Here is a 15,048-nt window from a genome sequence, read left to right on the forward strand (position 1 = left end):
CAACAGTTGGGGAACAAGAGGGAGGAGCAGGAGGGGGCATCCCAGTAGTATTTCTTTAGCAGGGAGGCTTGGAAGTCATTTAGTCTCCTTGCAGTCTCACTCAGTCAGTTCCTGGTGAGCCAGCCTTAAGATGCCAGAACCTGTAAAGAAACCAGGTAAGGACTTCAACTAGAGACAGGAAAAAAATGAGCATTGCCTTCCTCTTTGGGAGAGAGACTGCTAGGTGGAGCAGGTTTCCTCATCAGGCAGTGAAACAAGATGCCTTAGCAACAACTGTACTGAGGGGGAAACAAACAGGTGGCTTTCTTTTGAAGTAAGCACATAGAAGCCTAATTCAAGGATAATTAAATTAACTGGGATTAGCTTCATTTAAACAAACACATATCACCACCACACAAACATCTAATCAAGAAGGGCAAAAGTAAAATAGTTTTCATTTCCCAGTTCTTCATTTCCTCTCCTCATCACCTTCAAGTTGGAGGAAGCAGGGTGTGGTATGTCTCTTGGAAGCTTTCTTTGTGGAGGAGAAAAGTGACTCCCATTGTTGTTATTTTTTCTCCATCACTTTCTTTCAGGCAAATGTAAGTTTACAGCTGAATGAGAAAACGAGGCATTTTTCTCTATAAGATTGGTTCTTGCCTGTCACTCTGAGATCCCTATATAGTAAATGTATATCCTTCCTCCTCTTTGAAAGGTGGTATAGGGTCAGAATAGATTTTGTCACCAGAAAAGTCACTTTTATATCTTCTCTGAAAGGCTAGGTAGTGCAGAGAAAGAAAACAAAATTTATGGTTGTAAATATTCATCTTCTTTTAATTGTCTATAACTGCAGCATCTAAATAATTTTGAACCTTACCCAGTGCTTTTTTCTGGGGTGACGCAGGGCTACGCATACCCCTAAACATTTTGTGAATCTAAGTTTGGCCTCATTGAGGGGCAGTATTTAAATATGAGTAGGAAAATAAGAGTACCCCTAAACATTTTTTTTTAGAGAAAAATCACTGACCTTACCTATAAATATTTAACAACCGCTGTTCTGAAAACAGTATTCATACTCTCTTCTCAAGTTCTGTCTCTGCAATCTAACGACTGGAGAAGGAGGCATTCATTGTTGTATTTGAAATGTTATATATAATTAATTGTTTAATGTTTGCCAGAATATAAAAGCTAGTGAATAAGGCTAGTCTCTTTTTCATTTCCAAGCAGCTGGTAAGCAGAGAAAGTACAGTCACCCAACACCTGATATTTCCCTGATTTAAATTAGTTTTCCCCCCATATAGTGCTTCTGAATATTGCACTTTCTTGTGTGTCGTTCTATCTGTCTGTCTAGCTACACACACACACACACACTTGATACAGTGTTTGCTGTGTTAACAAGTTGTATCCTTTTGCCTTGTTTGCATGTAAGTGTGCTTGAAATATATGATTTGTGTGACTTAAGCTGCCTCACACATGTTTTTAAAAGGTATCTGAAAAAGGCTGTATGCATATACATAAAGTGTGATGTATAAGTACATATGGTTATGTAAATCTGTTTATTATGGATGGTTTTGTCAGAGGGCTGTGACTTACCATAGTTCTTCACCATGCACACTTAATGGTGAAGAGCTTTGATTGCAATGGTCCTGTTCACACTTTGCAGTAAACTAGAGGTAGCCAGTATGGTACCTTCCAGATTTTGTGTACTACAAGTCCCATCATCCTTGAAATGTGTGTGCTGATAATTTACAGTCTTTTTCATTTCTGTCTCCAGGGCTCTTGAAGAAGGAGCTGTTTTTCTTTCCCTTTTGATCCCTCAGATTGCACAAGACCAAAAAAGCAGAAGCAAACCACATTAAAACTTGTGTGCTGAGAATTTGCAGTTGCCTTACTGTATGGTTTTGCACGCTTCCTGGATGGGGGTGTTGTTTTTTTAAGACAGTGTGTGCCTGCAAGCTATCTGTGTGCATGCCCAGTTGCAACTTAATCATCATAATTCAATCAACAAATTAGAAGGCAGGGTCAAACACAAAATGTGAACACCTACTGGTGTGAACAGGGAAGACTGAAGCTGTTCCTTATACAGTATGTACATTCAACTTGCAGATAACTTAAACAATAGGGAAATATATCTGGGATCCTAAGGGTATTTAGTCTGCCGTCCTAAAATCTGAATCAATTCCCAGTCCATGGGAACTATGTTATTGGTTCTCTGAGTTTGACCTGTCATGTTATTCCAAGCATTGTGGAACCAAATGCTGAGCCCATGTTTTGCATGAGTAAGGTCTCCAGTTAAAATGCTCCGTTAGCAAGTGATAAGAAATATGTCTGCCATGAGCTCTAGAGAACTATTGCCAGTCAGAACAGATAGTCATAATCCAGATGGAGAAATAGTCTGACCTTGGATAAGATATGTACAGTGGTACCTCGGGTTACATACGCTTCAGGTTACATACGCTTCAGGTTACAGACTCTGCTAACCCAGAAATAGTACCTCAGGTTAAGAACTTTGCTTCAGGATGAGAACAGAAATCGCGCAGCAGCAGCGCAGCAGCAGCAGCAGCAGCGGGAGGCCCCATTAGCTAAAGTGGTGCTTCAGGTTAAGAACAGTTCCAGGTTAAGTACGGACCTCCAGAACGAATTAAGTACTTAACCCGAGGTACCACTGTATCTTCCTGTGTTCCTGATCAACTTCCAAAACCAGATCATTTGGGTGATCAGATGCAGTAGAAGTGCTTCTTTCTGTATCTTCAAAAGTTCTAAAAAAGAAAGAAGGTTTTGCAGCTGCACTTTTGCGGGAATGAAACAAGCTGCACCTATTGAAAATTCTTTCTTCTGCATAACCATTGAGGTTCAAGACAAGTCCTGCCATTTGCTATATCATGCTGGCAAAAGGGCTTGAAGTCTTTCTCACTTACCTAGGAGCTTTGGTGGAAAATTTAAACCTACAGCTTTTTAGGAGTTGCTTCCACACTAGACTAGACACCAGCTCACTCCATTTTTGCAAATTTTATATATAGTGTACCTCGGCTTATGAACATCCCTGTTTACGAACTATTCAGTTTATGAACTGTGCAAAACCGGAAGTAGTGTTCTGGTTTGCAAACTTTACCTCCGTCTAAGAACAGAATCCAAACGGTGGAAGGGCATCGTCGGTGGGAGGCCTCATTAGGGAAAGCGCGCCTCAGTTTAAGAACGGTTTTGGTTTAAGAACAGACTTCAGGAATGGATTAAGTTCGTAAACCAAGGTACCACTCGTATGTGTGTTTGTGTGTGTGTGTGTGTGTGTGTGTCTCCAGAGAACGTGGCTGCATTCTAGTATTTTTCTACATTGTCCTGTTTTTTTCTCAGACCTGATCTGGGGAGAATTTTGTCTCCAAATGCAGTTGGAACACCAGCTTGCCCACTTCAGCCTTGCTACTTGGGGCTTATGCTAGGGCTGGCCCAGGATGTTTTGCCACTGAGAAAATGCCGACCCCCACCTCTACCAGCTGCTCCCCTGCCAATTCTTTCCCTGCCCCTTGCCGATAACAACTCTGCCCCACCCCTGCCCCCCCCCCGCTGCTGATGGCTCTGCCACCACCAACTCCACAGCCTCCCTCCACCCAAAATCGATGAGAAAAAGGAAGCTGAAAAGGAAACTAGGCAGGGAACTGGTGGTGTTGGTGGCAGTGGCAGTGGCAGTGGCAGTGGGGAGGAGGAAGAAGAGGAAGCGGCCGGTGGCATACCTCTTTATACGAGTTGCTGTTGAGTACAATTGCAAGAGTGCTGTTGTGCTCATATCCTTCTTGTGGGCTTTTCATAGACCTCTAGTTGGGTCCTTGTGAGAACAGGATGTTCAACCAGATAGGTCTCTGAACTGCAGGGCTCTTGTGTTCTCCTGTTGTTATTTATGGGGGCTTACCATCTCTCCCTGGGCTCCCTGATTGTAGTAAGGTTTTGCCCCCTCAAGCAAAATACAATATACAATAAAGATGAAGGGACCTCTGACCATCAGGTCCAGTCGTGCCCGACTCTGGGGTTGCGGCGCTCATCTCGCTTTATTGGCCGAGGGAGCTGCCGTACAGCTTCCGGGTCATGTGGCCAGCATGACTCAGCTGCTTCTGGCAAACCAGAGCAGCACACGGAAATGCTGTTTTCCTTTCCGCCTATTTATCTACTTGCATTTTGACGTGCTTTCGAACTACTAGTTTGGCAGGAGCAGGGACCGAGCAACAGGAGCTCACCCTGTCACGGGGATTCAAACCGCCGACCTTCTGATTGGCAAGTCCTAGGCTCTGTGGTTTAACCCACAGTGCCACCTGCGTCCCTACAATATACCATATCTTCTATCAAATATTACCTCAGTCATGAACACACTATTTTCCAGGCTTCTGGTCTCATCCCTGCACCTCCTTTTGCAATATGGGATAAGAAGATATTTGGTTCAATGATTTCTGAATTAATGAAGTGCTCTGAAATGATTATTATATATTTTATTAATGTATCTGTTATCTTGGGAACAATTACAGGGTCAAACAGGGAAGCGATAAAATGGATTTTCCAAATACGGAATCATCTTATAAAGTTTTGTGGGAAGAGCAGTGATACTTAACAAAATTTGAACTTTAGGCACTGTGAGTGGGTTTTCAAGAAGAAAACTGCTTTTGATAAGTAAACGAGAGAGAGACTTGCAAACAGCAGTGGTGTTCACATTTTTCAGAAAAACCTTTGCATTCTCTGTAATAATTTCCAGTGTAGTAGATATGTGAGTTCCGTGTCACTTTTAAAGACTATTGCACTAGTTTTTAGCTTTCAGATTCTAGTCTATAAAAGCTTATGCGGTAATACATTTGTTGGCCTTTAACCTGCCGTAAGTCTCTTTGTGCTTTTTAAATTCCTCTTGGAATCTAAGTGAGGCATAATTAGATTTCACAGACTGGAATGTTTTACTAGGTTTTCTTTTTGAAGAGCTTGAAGGTTATGTAATTCTTTAGTCATACATTAAGTATTACTTGTTTTTATCTGCAGATTTAGAAGAACTGTAAAAAGGGAGGGGGATATAAATATAATTATTTTGCATTATTGCACCAGTGACACAACAGATGTACAGAACAATTATATACCCAAGGTTATAAAGTAAGGCTGTGTGTGTGTGTGTGTCCATCTTATTGCTAGCCTTTTACTCATGTTACTGGAATTTACAGCCTCAGCTGCTGAAGGGGAAGAAGAATGTAAGATAGCGAGACTTGACAAGTTGGGATCAAGGGGTAGCTAAGCCTATAAGTGCAGAAAGTGCCTTTGCCTCTTTTCAGCTGAGGAATTTATAGTAACGTTATATAGCTCCAGAGCAAAACACTTAGACAAGTTCCTTTGCTGACACATTTGGAGCATTCGAATGTACATGCCAAACTCATGGGCAGTTATTTTGTTGATTGGAGGCAAATTGGAAGAAAATACTATTATCATTCATTTACATGTGTGCCATGGCTGTGCTGGAATTCACAGGAAGTAAAACTAAATAAAGGAACATGGATTCTCACATTCAAAAATCTAATCTTTGGAGGGGAGGAATGCATATATGAGCCTGAGTGAACTAAAGACCAGAGCTTTGCTGGGGATCATCAAATTAAGAAGCGCTGGAGGGAAACCCCTTTTAAATGGGTGGAGTGGGGACCATGACTCACCTAAAAATTTTTGGGGGGGTCAATAAACTGGACTACCTTACTTTTTTCTTCTTCAGTTCAAGTCTTGGCTAAGGGGAAAGCTAGCAGTCTTGAGTGGGTCCAAGGGCAAAATTATGCAGGACAATCCAGTGACTGTAGTTTTTGGTGAGCCTGGGGTAGAGCCCAGTGAGAAATTACCTAAGGTATGCAGAGCCCAGTGAGAAATTACCTAAGGTATGCAGCCTGCATGAGGCATTTATGGCCCTGGAGCCAATCAGAGGGAGGCCAAGGGGGCATTTAATGCAGGGTTGCAAGCTCAAGGGGGGGTGGAATTAAGGCATGTGTTAATTTGTTGGCTTTTAAGAAGTTCTGGAACTAGTTTTTATGCTCATTGGACGAAATTGTGACACTCGCTCTCAGCTTAGAAATGCAAATTTAAGCAACCAAGAGGTGTGATTTGGTAAAATACACAATTTTCTGGTTAATTGATCCATATTTTGTCATATCCTTAACACTGACTGTGACGTTGCATGAAATCAATTTTTTTCTCAGCAAATAGTATGTTTGTGCAGCTAAGGCTAGATTATCAATTGCATAATAATTGGAAGTTATCTAAACATTTGATTTAAGATGGTAGCAGTCCAGGGGTTCGGGGACAGCATGGCATAACTGCCATGGAAGAACTGGAGACATCTGAGAAGACACAAATTCTCAGTGTCCTTCTGGCTGGAAGCTGTACTAGTTTACCAGAGTACAACACGAAAGCTTTATGGACAAGACACTTGACTAATCATTTGGCAGCAACATGTTGACATGGCTATACTTCAGGAAGAACCATTAAGAATTACCTTAAATGGAATGGGAATGAATATTACAGGATGATTCAGAGAAGGAGATATTAGATATCCAAGTTCAGGGAAGGAGACTATTTTTATTTGTTTGTAAACTGAGTCATTTCAACAGAATAGCAGAAGTGATGTATGAGAAGAACAATGTGAGATAACATCATGAAGATAGAGAAACATAATGTGTGAATCTTACCTGTGAGTTGCAGTGTGTTTCAACTCTACAGCAGCTTGATTTTTTAAAAAATAGTGTATAAATAGAAAACCTCCCTCTTGTGAACAGCCCTGCAGCACAGCCGGGAGTTCCTGACTGCAGCTGAAAAGATGCCATTTAAAAGTTGGAACTTTTACAGGATGCATTGTTGTCAAGCAGTTAACATATTTACAAAAGCTTTTGAGGCTAATAGGATGAGTGATGATGACTGGGCTTCGACAGAAATATTTCTCTAAATCTTTTTAAACCCAATGCTATGGGGAAAGGAGCCAAATGGTAGATGTTTGTGCTTCCTGGTAATCTTCCAAAATGGCTTGACTCCCAATTGTGCTCGACAGACTGCGAAAAAGCTCCCTGGTGCATAGCCACACAGTACCAGTCACCACATATGCTTTGATCTCCCTGTGACCCTGCACCTCCTTTTGCTGTGTTTTAGCATCTGTGATATGTGTAAATTTCTGCATATCATATGAATTTAATGAGTATTAAAAGAGCTACTTAATATCCATTGGAAGGGGATTTTAAATATTAATATCCATGGTGCAAACACAATGGGTCAACTTGTCTGGTGCTTTCACTCAGCTGCACAAATAGAGTTCTGCCTTCAGGGGACTTGTTTTGTATGAGTCTTCCCAGATGTTTAAACAGCAAGAGCACAGGGTGGACTGACAGATGCTGCCAGATTGCAGCTCCAGCACTTCGTCATGCTTGACTGTGGGGCGAATGGGAATTGGAGTCCAATAACACTTGTAAGTTCACAGGTTCCCAACCTTGGCTTAGCAAGACACTGATTTTTGACTGGTCAAATGAATGGGTGTGTCTATCATAGTGCTAGGATTTCCATATGTCCAGAATTTCCCTGACATATCCGGTATACCACAGCCACAAGCAGTGTCCGGGTGACAATCGGTGAAAAGTTCAGGAAGATCTGCAGTCTGTATCGGCAGTGTCGTTTTTGCCAATTTTCCTCAAAAACGCCCAATTTCTTTGTGATTTTGCAATAAAAGCTCAACATCTTTGGCCAGAACTAAATAAAGCTCAATAACTTTTCTGTCCAGATTTTCACTTTTTGAAATATGGCAGCAGACAGTGACCCAGGAACAGCCCTGCCATTAGAGAGAAAGTGGCAGCTGCTCCAATACAGTGAACCTTGTCCTCATTTCATATTTTGCTATATCCTGTCCCCAGGGTGATGGCATTGCTGTGGAAAAGCAACCACACTCATTATCCCTATTTCAGAGATGTGCCCTATAGTTTTATTTAGTTTACAGCATTCAGTAAACTAGAAACAGAAAATAAGTTTTAGAAAACTGAAGATCCAACAGAGGCATCGTTGGCCATGCTGTAGATACTAGTGTATTTTGTCCTGCTATTGTCTCTATCTAAACATATGATACAGGATGGGGGTTTTTCAACCACTATAAAGGCCTGCAACATCTCTTTGTAGATGATGGTAGGGCAAAATAAATGTATGGATATTCTGTGGGAAATGTATGGATATTCAAAGGCAGACCTGCTAGTGGATAGAATGGGGAGACCACCTAAGGCAGGTTATTTGGGGTATCATGAAAGAACAGCAAATTTATAATTTATTGTATTTTTATTATCAGAGAGGAGGAGAGGGGCTTGTGGGATTTTCTGCCTCAGGCACACCACCATGATAACTTAATCAGCCTTGGGTGCTATGTACTTTGATTTGGGAAATGGGGTGTGGAATTGCTGCTCCACCTCAAGGAGAAAATGCCCTTGGCTTTTCCTGTGTCAATCAGTCAGTCAGCCATTTATTAAATTGCTTAAAACCAAAGACCAACACAAAACCGTAAAAGATCCAGTTGCCAGCTGGATAAAAACAAAGGTGTCAGAACAATATACAAATATGTCCTGGGTATAAGTAAATTCCACTGGAACTTAGAATCAAGTTGTGCATGGCAGCAGGATGAACTTTGGGTTAGCCCCACAGTCAATAAAATTAATATGAAATTGTTAATTTTTAGAAGAAGTATTTAAAACATTATCTCTTTCATAGACAAACTATTATGGGAAATGTAAACCAATTCTCTCAAGAGGGCTTTGCCAGGAATTAATAGAGCTGCTCAAGCAAAAAATAAACAGGATTTGTAGAAGCTGGAAACAGTTTAGTGTGAAATAGTGATTTAAACAAATACAAGTTGTGAATGAGGAATTCTACACAAAAATGGGATAGATGTTAGCAATTCAGAATTTCTGTATTGTGCTTTTATGAGCAATAAATTTAAAATTGCCAACATTTCTAACTAGACTAAATGAGATGAAATTCCCGCCATATAAAAAAAATCTTAAAAACACAACAGTCCCCCAAAGGAAGATGTTTCGTGCCCAAGGTATTCTTCTGATTATTCACAGTCTTATTCTTTTTGTTATCCAATTCAATTTCATATGCACTGTAGGTAGAAGAGTGGGTGGGGGGGAAAGGGCAGATCTGCATGCATTTGTCAGCCTTGCTGCAGAAAATAAGCCTTTTCATTTCCTCTTTAGCTTCTGCATTCATCAAGAAGCCAAAGACAACAGATGTCGTTGCAGGAGGTGTTGCTGTTTTTGAAGCAGAGACAGAGAAGACAGGTATCAAGGTGAAGTGGCAGCAAAATGGAATAGAAATCGCTGCAAGTGACAAGTATGTCATCAAGTCAGAGGGGAACAAACACTCACTGACCATCAATAGTGTCGGAAAAGAGGATGATGTGACATATGCTGTCATTGCCGGAAGTTCGAAGGTCAAATTTGAACTCAAAGTCAAAGATCCAGGTAAATGGGGTTCAAGATGGTTCATGGATGCACACAACCTCATTAGAGACATTATGATGGAGTGGTTATTTCATCAGGCCTTTCTCAAAAGCCTTTAAGACATAAATTATTGAGCTAATGGTACTCTCTTCACTGGGAAACTACTTTCTTGCTAACTGGATATAATTTGCAAATAAGGCCGTTAGTCCAAATGGGATAAATTATAATGCATGGAACCAGGGTTGTGGTTTTGTCTTGGACGTAAACTCAACAGTCAAGCATTGTTTTATGGCCCTGACAATACATGAATACAGCACTCCACAGCAATCTACCCTTGCAGTATTGGTCTCTCTGCAGTCAAGGGCATGATTGAGACATCAATTTTAAGGGCTAAAAGACATTTCAGTTTTCCCTGAGAAGGAACAAGCAAGAATGCTGCCCCAGTTCACTTGCAGTTTTATGCAGCTAAACCATTCCGGACAACAACCCTACAGAGAACAGGTTTGAGAAAACAATTGTACGATACACTCTTGTCTTGGGGTCTTGACAGAAACGAGACAGCTAATCTTTTTTTCATTTTCATCTTTTCTCTCATTATATTCCTTCAAAGATATAAAGCCTTCTTCAGAAACTGAGTTGCCTGTGTGGCCAAGGCTTAACTGTTCTAAAAAGAGTCTACTTTGTTCATTGCAAAGTTCATGTAAGAGCAGGAAAGAAAACCCACAAATAATAATAATCTTGTGCTCTACAGCCACTTCCCCCACTTTTAGCATCAAGTGTTTTAGCTGCTCTAATATTTCCAAGTTTCTAACTTATATCATTAAAACCTTCTTAAAATAAAATTTCAAACCCTAAAAAGCAAAAATGTAAGACCAGTTCTATTGACAGATGCTTAAATGATGCAATTTTGCATCATTTTCTCAAATTTTGCATCATCTGAGCATGCATTCTGCACAAAAAGTATGGATTTATTCATTGCTGATTTGGATCCTATTGTGCATATACCGCAGGATCATGCATGTAACATGAGACACCATTTAAAATAATACACTATACTTTGCTGAAAAGCACCAGGTTTTCAGCATGTCCCTTATTCATTCTCATTGCGAAACTGAAATAAAACATTTTTATATATAGAAAATAACATGGGGCTTTTAATTACTTTTCTTTGATTCCCTTCCTTTCTAGAAAAGGTAGAAGAGACGCCTTCTCCTCCTGAACCTGCTCCTCAACCAGCTGTTTCAGATGCACCTAAAGGAGCAGATACTCCTCAGCCAACTATCTCAAATGAACCTACAGGTGATAGCAAGAGTTCAGAAGGTAAACAAGATGTGATGGTAGTAGTCTCCCTCTAGTTGGAATAATGGAATAATGAAAATAATAACATAATAGGCTCAATGGAAAAAGTAGAAACAGTTAAAAATAGTAACTAACAAGAGAAGAACAGGAATGAACTTGTGAGCTACATCCAGGGCTATTTTTCTAGGAAAAAAAGGTGCTGGAACTCACCACGAACACCTCCCTTGTTCTCTTAGCATGGCAATGGCGCCCATCTGAGAGGTGCCAGAACTGATTACCAGTGAGTTTCTGCTGGAAAAAAAGCCTTGACTATATTAAATGTACAAATGGTCACCAGTTCATATATTACTTCATACATGTGTTGAATAAATGTGTCTTTGTACCAGAGGGAAAAACAAAGACACTCGCAGCACCATATATGTATTACAAAATGCAGGCCTGTGCATACACTTCAACTGTCCCTATTTACTGGTCCAAATACATTGTAAATCACACACTGTTTTCCTTCTACAGGTAGGGGCAAAGGAAGCCATCTACAAATGTAAGAAGGCATTTTCTGTTCTGCCCTGGATTCGCTGCATTTCCATTCCAAAGCCATATAATGGGTCTATCAAACTCATTTGACTAGCAACAGCTAGAGTTTCAGACAGGAGTCTTTCCCAGGCCTGCCTGGAGATGCCAGGGGTTGACCCCAGGGCCTTTCAGTTGCAAATAGGGATGCTGGAGAATCAGTCCAGCAAATACGATCAGTATTAGCTGTTGCTTTCAGTCCTCAAACAATATGCAATCTACTTGCATTGTGTTTTCTTTAAATTGAAATGAATGGAGTGCAATAATGTAACGATGACATAATGTATGTTACATAATTTTGTCACAACAGACAGCAAGAAATATAACATAGATTTTGGTAGAAGACGAACTGCAGTGGAATGGAAATAGAGTTGCATGCAGTGAATCCATGGCAGAACAGAAAATGCCTTCTTATATCCCTAATTGCAAAGCATGTGCTCTGGCACAGAGCTGTCACCCCACTCTAACCTGTCAAAACATTATCGGTACGCACAAATGTGCACTCAAGTTGTCATCTGTGGAATTTTGGCCCCCTTCCCATAGAATTAAAATCTGTCACTACGTTAGAGGGAAGGGGACCATTTTGACAGGTCAACATCTCAAGCACAGCTTGTCCAATTGTGTTGTTGCACCCCAATCTCCGAACAGTGTGTGATTCCAGGGGTTCCAGGCAGGGACGCAAACTTGCCCCCCACATTTTGGGGGGCGCATTATGTGACATCACATGATGCAGCGCATGCTGTCCAGTGATTCATCCTGCCCAGTGGGACATGCTGTGGGGAGGAGGAACTGGTGCTGGGCTCCGCACTCTGCCTCCTCCCTGCGGCATGTGCCAGAGGGCGAGATGTGGAGGGCAAGATTTGTTGAAACAGTTTAGAAACAGGCCTGCGAAGTGAGAGTTAATGGAGCATCTCAAAGGGATAGCTCTATACGTAGAAACATATACTGTGGGCAGCTTGGAAGTAGCGTGAACTATCCACACTGTAGTCTGGAACACATGATACAATGCAGTGGGCTGGTCCTAAAGACCCATATATCAGATATCAAAGGCCAGGGTCATTCATTTGCTTTCCAGTTCTTCCTACAGAAGCCCAGCAAGAGGCACTTGTGGATCCTATTGGTGTCTTTGTGACTCGGCCCCAAGATGGAGAAGTGACTGTTGGTAAGTGCATAGCCTAGAAATGGGATGGGTGGAAATGATACTTCTGCTGGCTGTCTCTCTCTCCAGTTGTTATACCTCAGATGACACATTCACCTTAATATATTTCCTTCTCAAGGTGGGAACATTACATTCACTGCCAAAGTGGCAGGCGAGAGCCTCCTGAAGAAGCCTTCTGTGAAATGGTTCAAGGGGAAGTGGATGGACCTGGGAAGCAAAGTGGGGAAACACCTCCAGCTTCATGAGAATTATGACCGAAATAACAAGGTACAACTCACAGACTGACCGTTCCATCTTTTTTATTTTTAGCATACTTTTTTATTTTATTTTTGCTGTTTCAAGGCTAAAGACAATCTTTCCTCTGCAGTAGAAATGCCAGGAGTTGCATACACTAGCTACCCTACATTCCTCTTGTGTCACAAAAAGTTTACTAATAGCTACGCTTTCTATTGGAGAAAAACTGTGCAGAGTTAAACCGTGAAACTTGCTCACAGGAGACAGTGATGGCCGTCAACTTGGATGGCTTTAAAAGAAGATTAGCTACACTGCCAATCTATATGTTGTAATGGCGAAAGTTTGGCAACTGGAAGGTTTGGAGGAGAAGAAAAATGCAAAAAACATTTTCAATCTGGAGAAGCGAGTTGGAAAGAGTGAATGTGTAGGTATTTTATAGATGAGAATGAAGAATGCTTGTTGGGTTTCTCAAAGACACAATAGGAGTTCCTTGTGGCTCGTTGGAAGTTGAAACTGCCCCACACGTACTATTACGTTGCCGTCTTTATGAGGAAATACGTTTGACTTTTACTACACCTGTTTTGCAAAAGTCCAGGAAAGAATCGGAACACCATAGTTTAAAACTACTGCTAGAGGACAAGAATCCCAAGACTACATTAAATGTAGCTAAATTCTGTGTGTCTGCAATCAATCGCAGGAAGCAAGTGGTATCCCATAATGACCAAATTCCTAAATGTTAACTACAGGGAGCACGCTAATAATTAATTTTAATTTTTATATTTAAATCCTTGTTGTATTCATATTGTTCTTTGTACTTCTGATATATATATTTTTTATGATCTGTGATATTGTGTGTGTTGACGCTGGTCGGTGACCGTATTAATAATAATAAAACAATAGGAGTTCAGTTCTCTTGGCAGGCAGGCAGACACACATAGAATCGTAGAATTACAGAGTTGGAAGGAACCCCGAGTGTCATCTAGTCAACCCCCTGCAATGCAGGAGATCTGAATGCAAAATGCCTTGTGTGAAGTGGTCCATTTATTTCTTCTTCTTCTTTTAAGATTTATGTCTTTGAAATGCAAATCATTGAAGCAAAAATGGCTTACGCAGGAGCATACAGATGTGAAGCGGCTACGAAGGACAAGTTTGATAGCTGTAATTTTAGCCTCGTTGTCCATGGTAAGATGATTTTTCATAATGGCAGAGGTGCCTTGCATTGCTGGAGTAGCTATCCCTCCTTTCTTCATGGTGATAATATTTCTGAGATAAGCACTGATTTGAAAAGCTACATCAACTGGGGAGGGGGATCACTCAGGCCACTTGGTAAAAGAGTAAGAATGAGATTTCTGGGTGGGCGAGCAAGAAATTGTACGATTAACTGTAGTTAAAGATTTTCCCCTTGTCATTTGAGTTGCCAGACATTCCTTATTGTGGAGATATTTACTAATTCAAAGGGTAGCCTTTATTTTAAAGGATACATTTAAGAGCTTCCAAGATACTTCAAACTAGGGATGGTGCATCAGTCTTACTCTGTTCCATTTCACTTTTGAATGCATCAGCATATAAGCCTGTTCCATCTGTTTCCACATTGATCTGTAAAATTGCACAATTTTTTTCCTTTAAATACATATTTCTGAACACTTAAAAAAGAAAGAAAATATGCATTTTAAAACAAAACAAATAAATGTTTCCTATCTTTGCAACAGATTTTAAGAAACATAATGATGGATATCATAATGCATTCAGTTAAGAGAACTGTTAAGTATTTGAATATTAACTAGGCTAACCCTTGACAGGGTTTCTGGCTGAACTGTCTCTTCTGCCGTCTAATTTAACAAACCTATCTGAAAAATCAAAGTCATGTCTTGTTTGTGGTTGTGGTTTTTTAATCCTGGCAATCTTAAAACAAGCAAATTGTTTTAAAACAAGCAATCTTAAAAAATGGAAATTGACTGCAAGCAAATTGAATGGAGATGAATTCTGTATCTCCATCTAGTCCTGGTCAGTCAAGTCAGCAAAAGTAAAAAAATATATATGTCAGAATATAAACCATGGCTCTATTTAGGTTCAGTTCTAAAGGAGGAAGTGCAAAGAAGGGAAAATGAATTTTACCGCACATAGTGCTTCCCCACACAAGATTTGAAAGAGTAAGTAGGACTGTGCTGGAAGCCCATTTCTCTGACTCCCCTCAAATACAGGAACTTGCAGTATTTTTAGATGACTAGTTTGACCAACAATTTTACTCTAAAGGCATTGTGCAGTTACCGCTTTTAACGCATCTCAGTTGCAAAAGTTTCTGTCGCTGATTAAAAGGCAAATGAAATGTTCACTATTGTTTCA

At 40.5% G+C, this 15,048-nt stretch overlaps 1 protein-coding gene across 1 annotated transcript in view; it reads left to right on the top strand.

Annotated features, from left to right (window-relative positions):
* Positions 1 to 15,048, top strand: part of MYBPC3 (myosin binding protein C3) — a 73,023-nt gene continuing 57,975 nt past the window's right edge. Inside the window, exons 1-6 of the mRNA XM_082242295.1 lie at positions 1 to 155; positions 9,198 to 9,464; positions 10,632 to 10,763; positions 12,388 to 12,474; positions 12,590 to 12,738; positions 13,770 to 13,887. Coding sequence (XP_082098421.1) covers positions 131 to 155; positions 9,198 to 9,464; positions 10,632 to 10,763; positions 12,388 to 12,474; positions 12,590 to 12,738; positions 13,770 to 13,887 — 778 coding nt within the window. The 5' untranslated portion in view covers positions 1 to 130. The remainder of the gene's footprint in view (positions 156 to 9,197; positions 9,465 to 10,631; positions 10,764 to 12,387; positions 12,475 to 12,589; positions 12,739 to 13,769; positions 13,888 to 15,048) is intronic.

The sequence above is a fragment of the Podarcis vaucheri genome (assembly GCF_965113315.1).
Source record: "Podarcis vaucheri genome assembly, chromosome: 1".
Classification (NCBI taxonomy): domain Eukaryota; kingdom Metazoa; phylum Chordata; class Lepidosauria; order Squamata; family Lacertidae; genus Podarcis; species Podarcis vaucheri.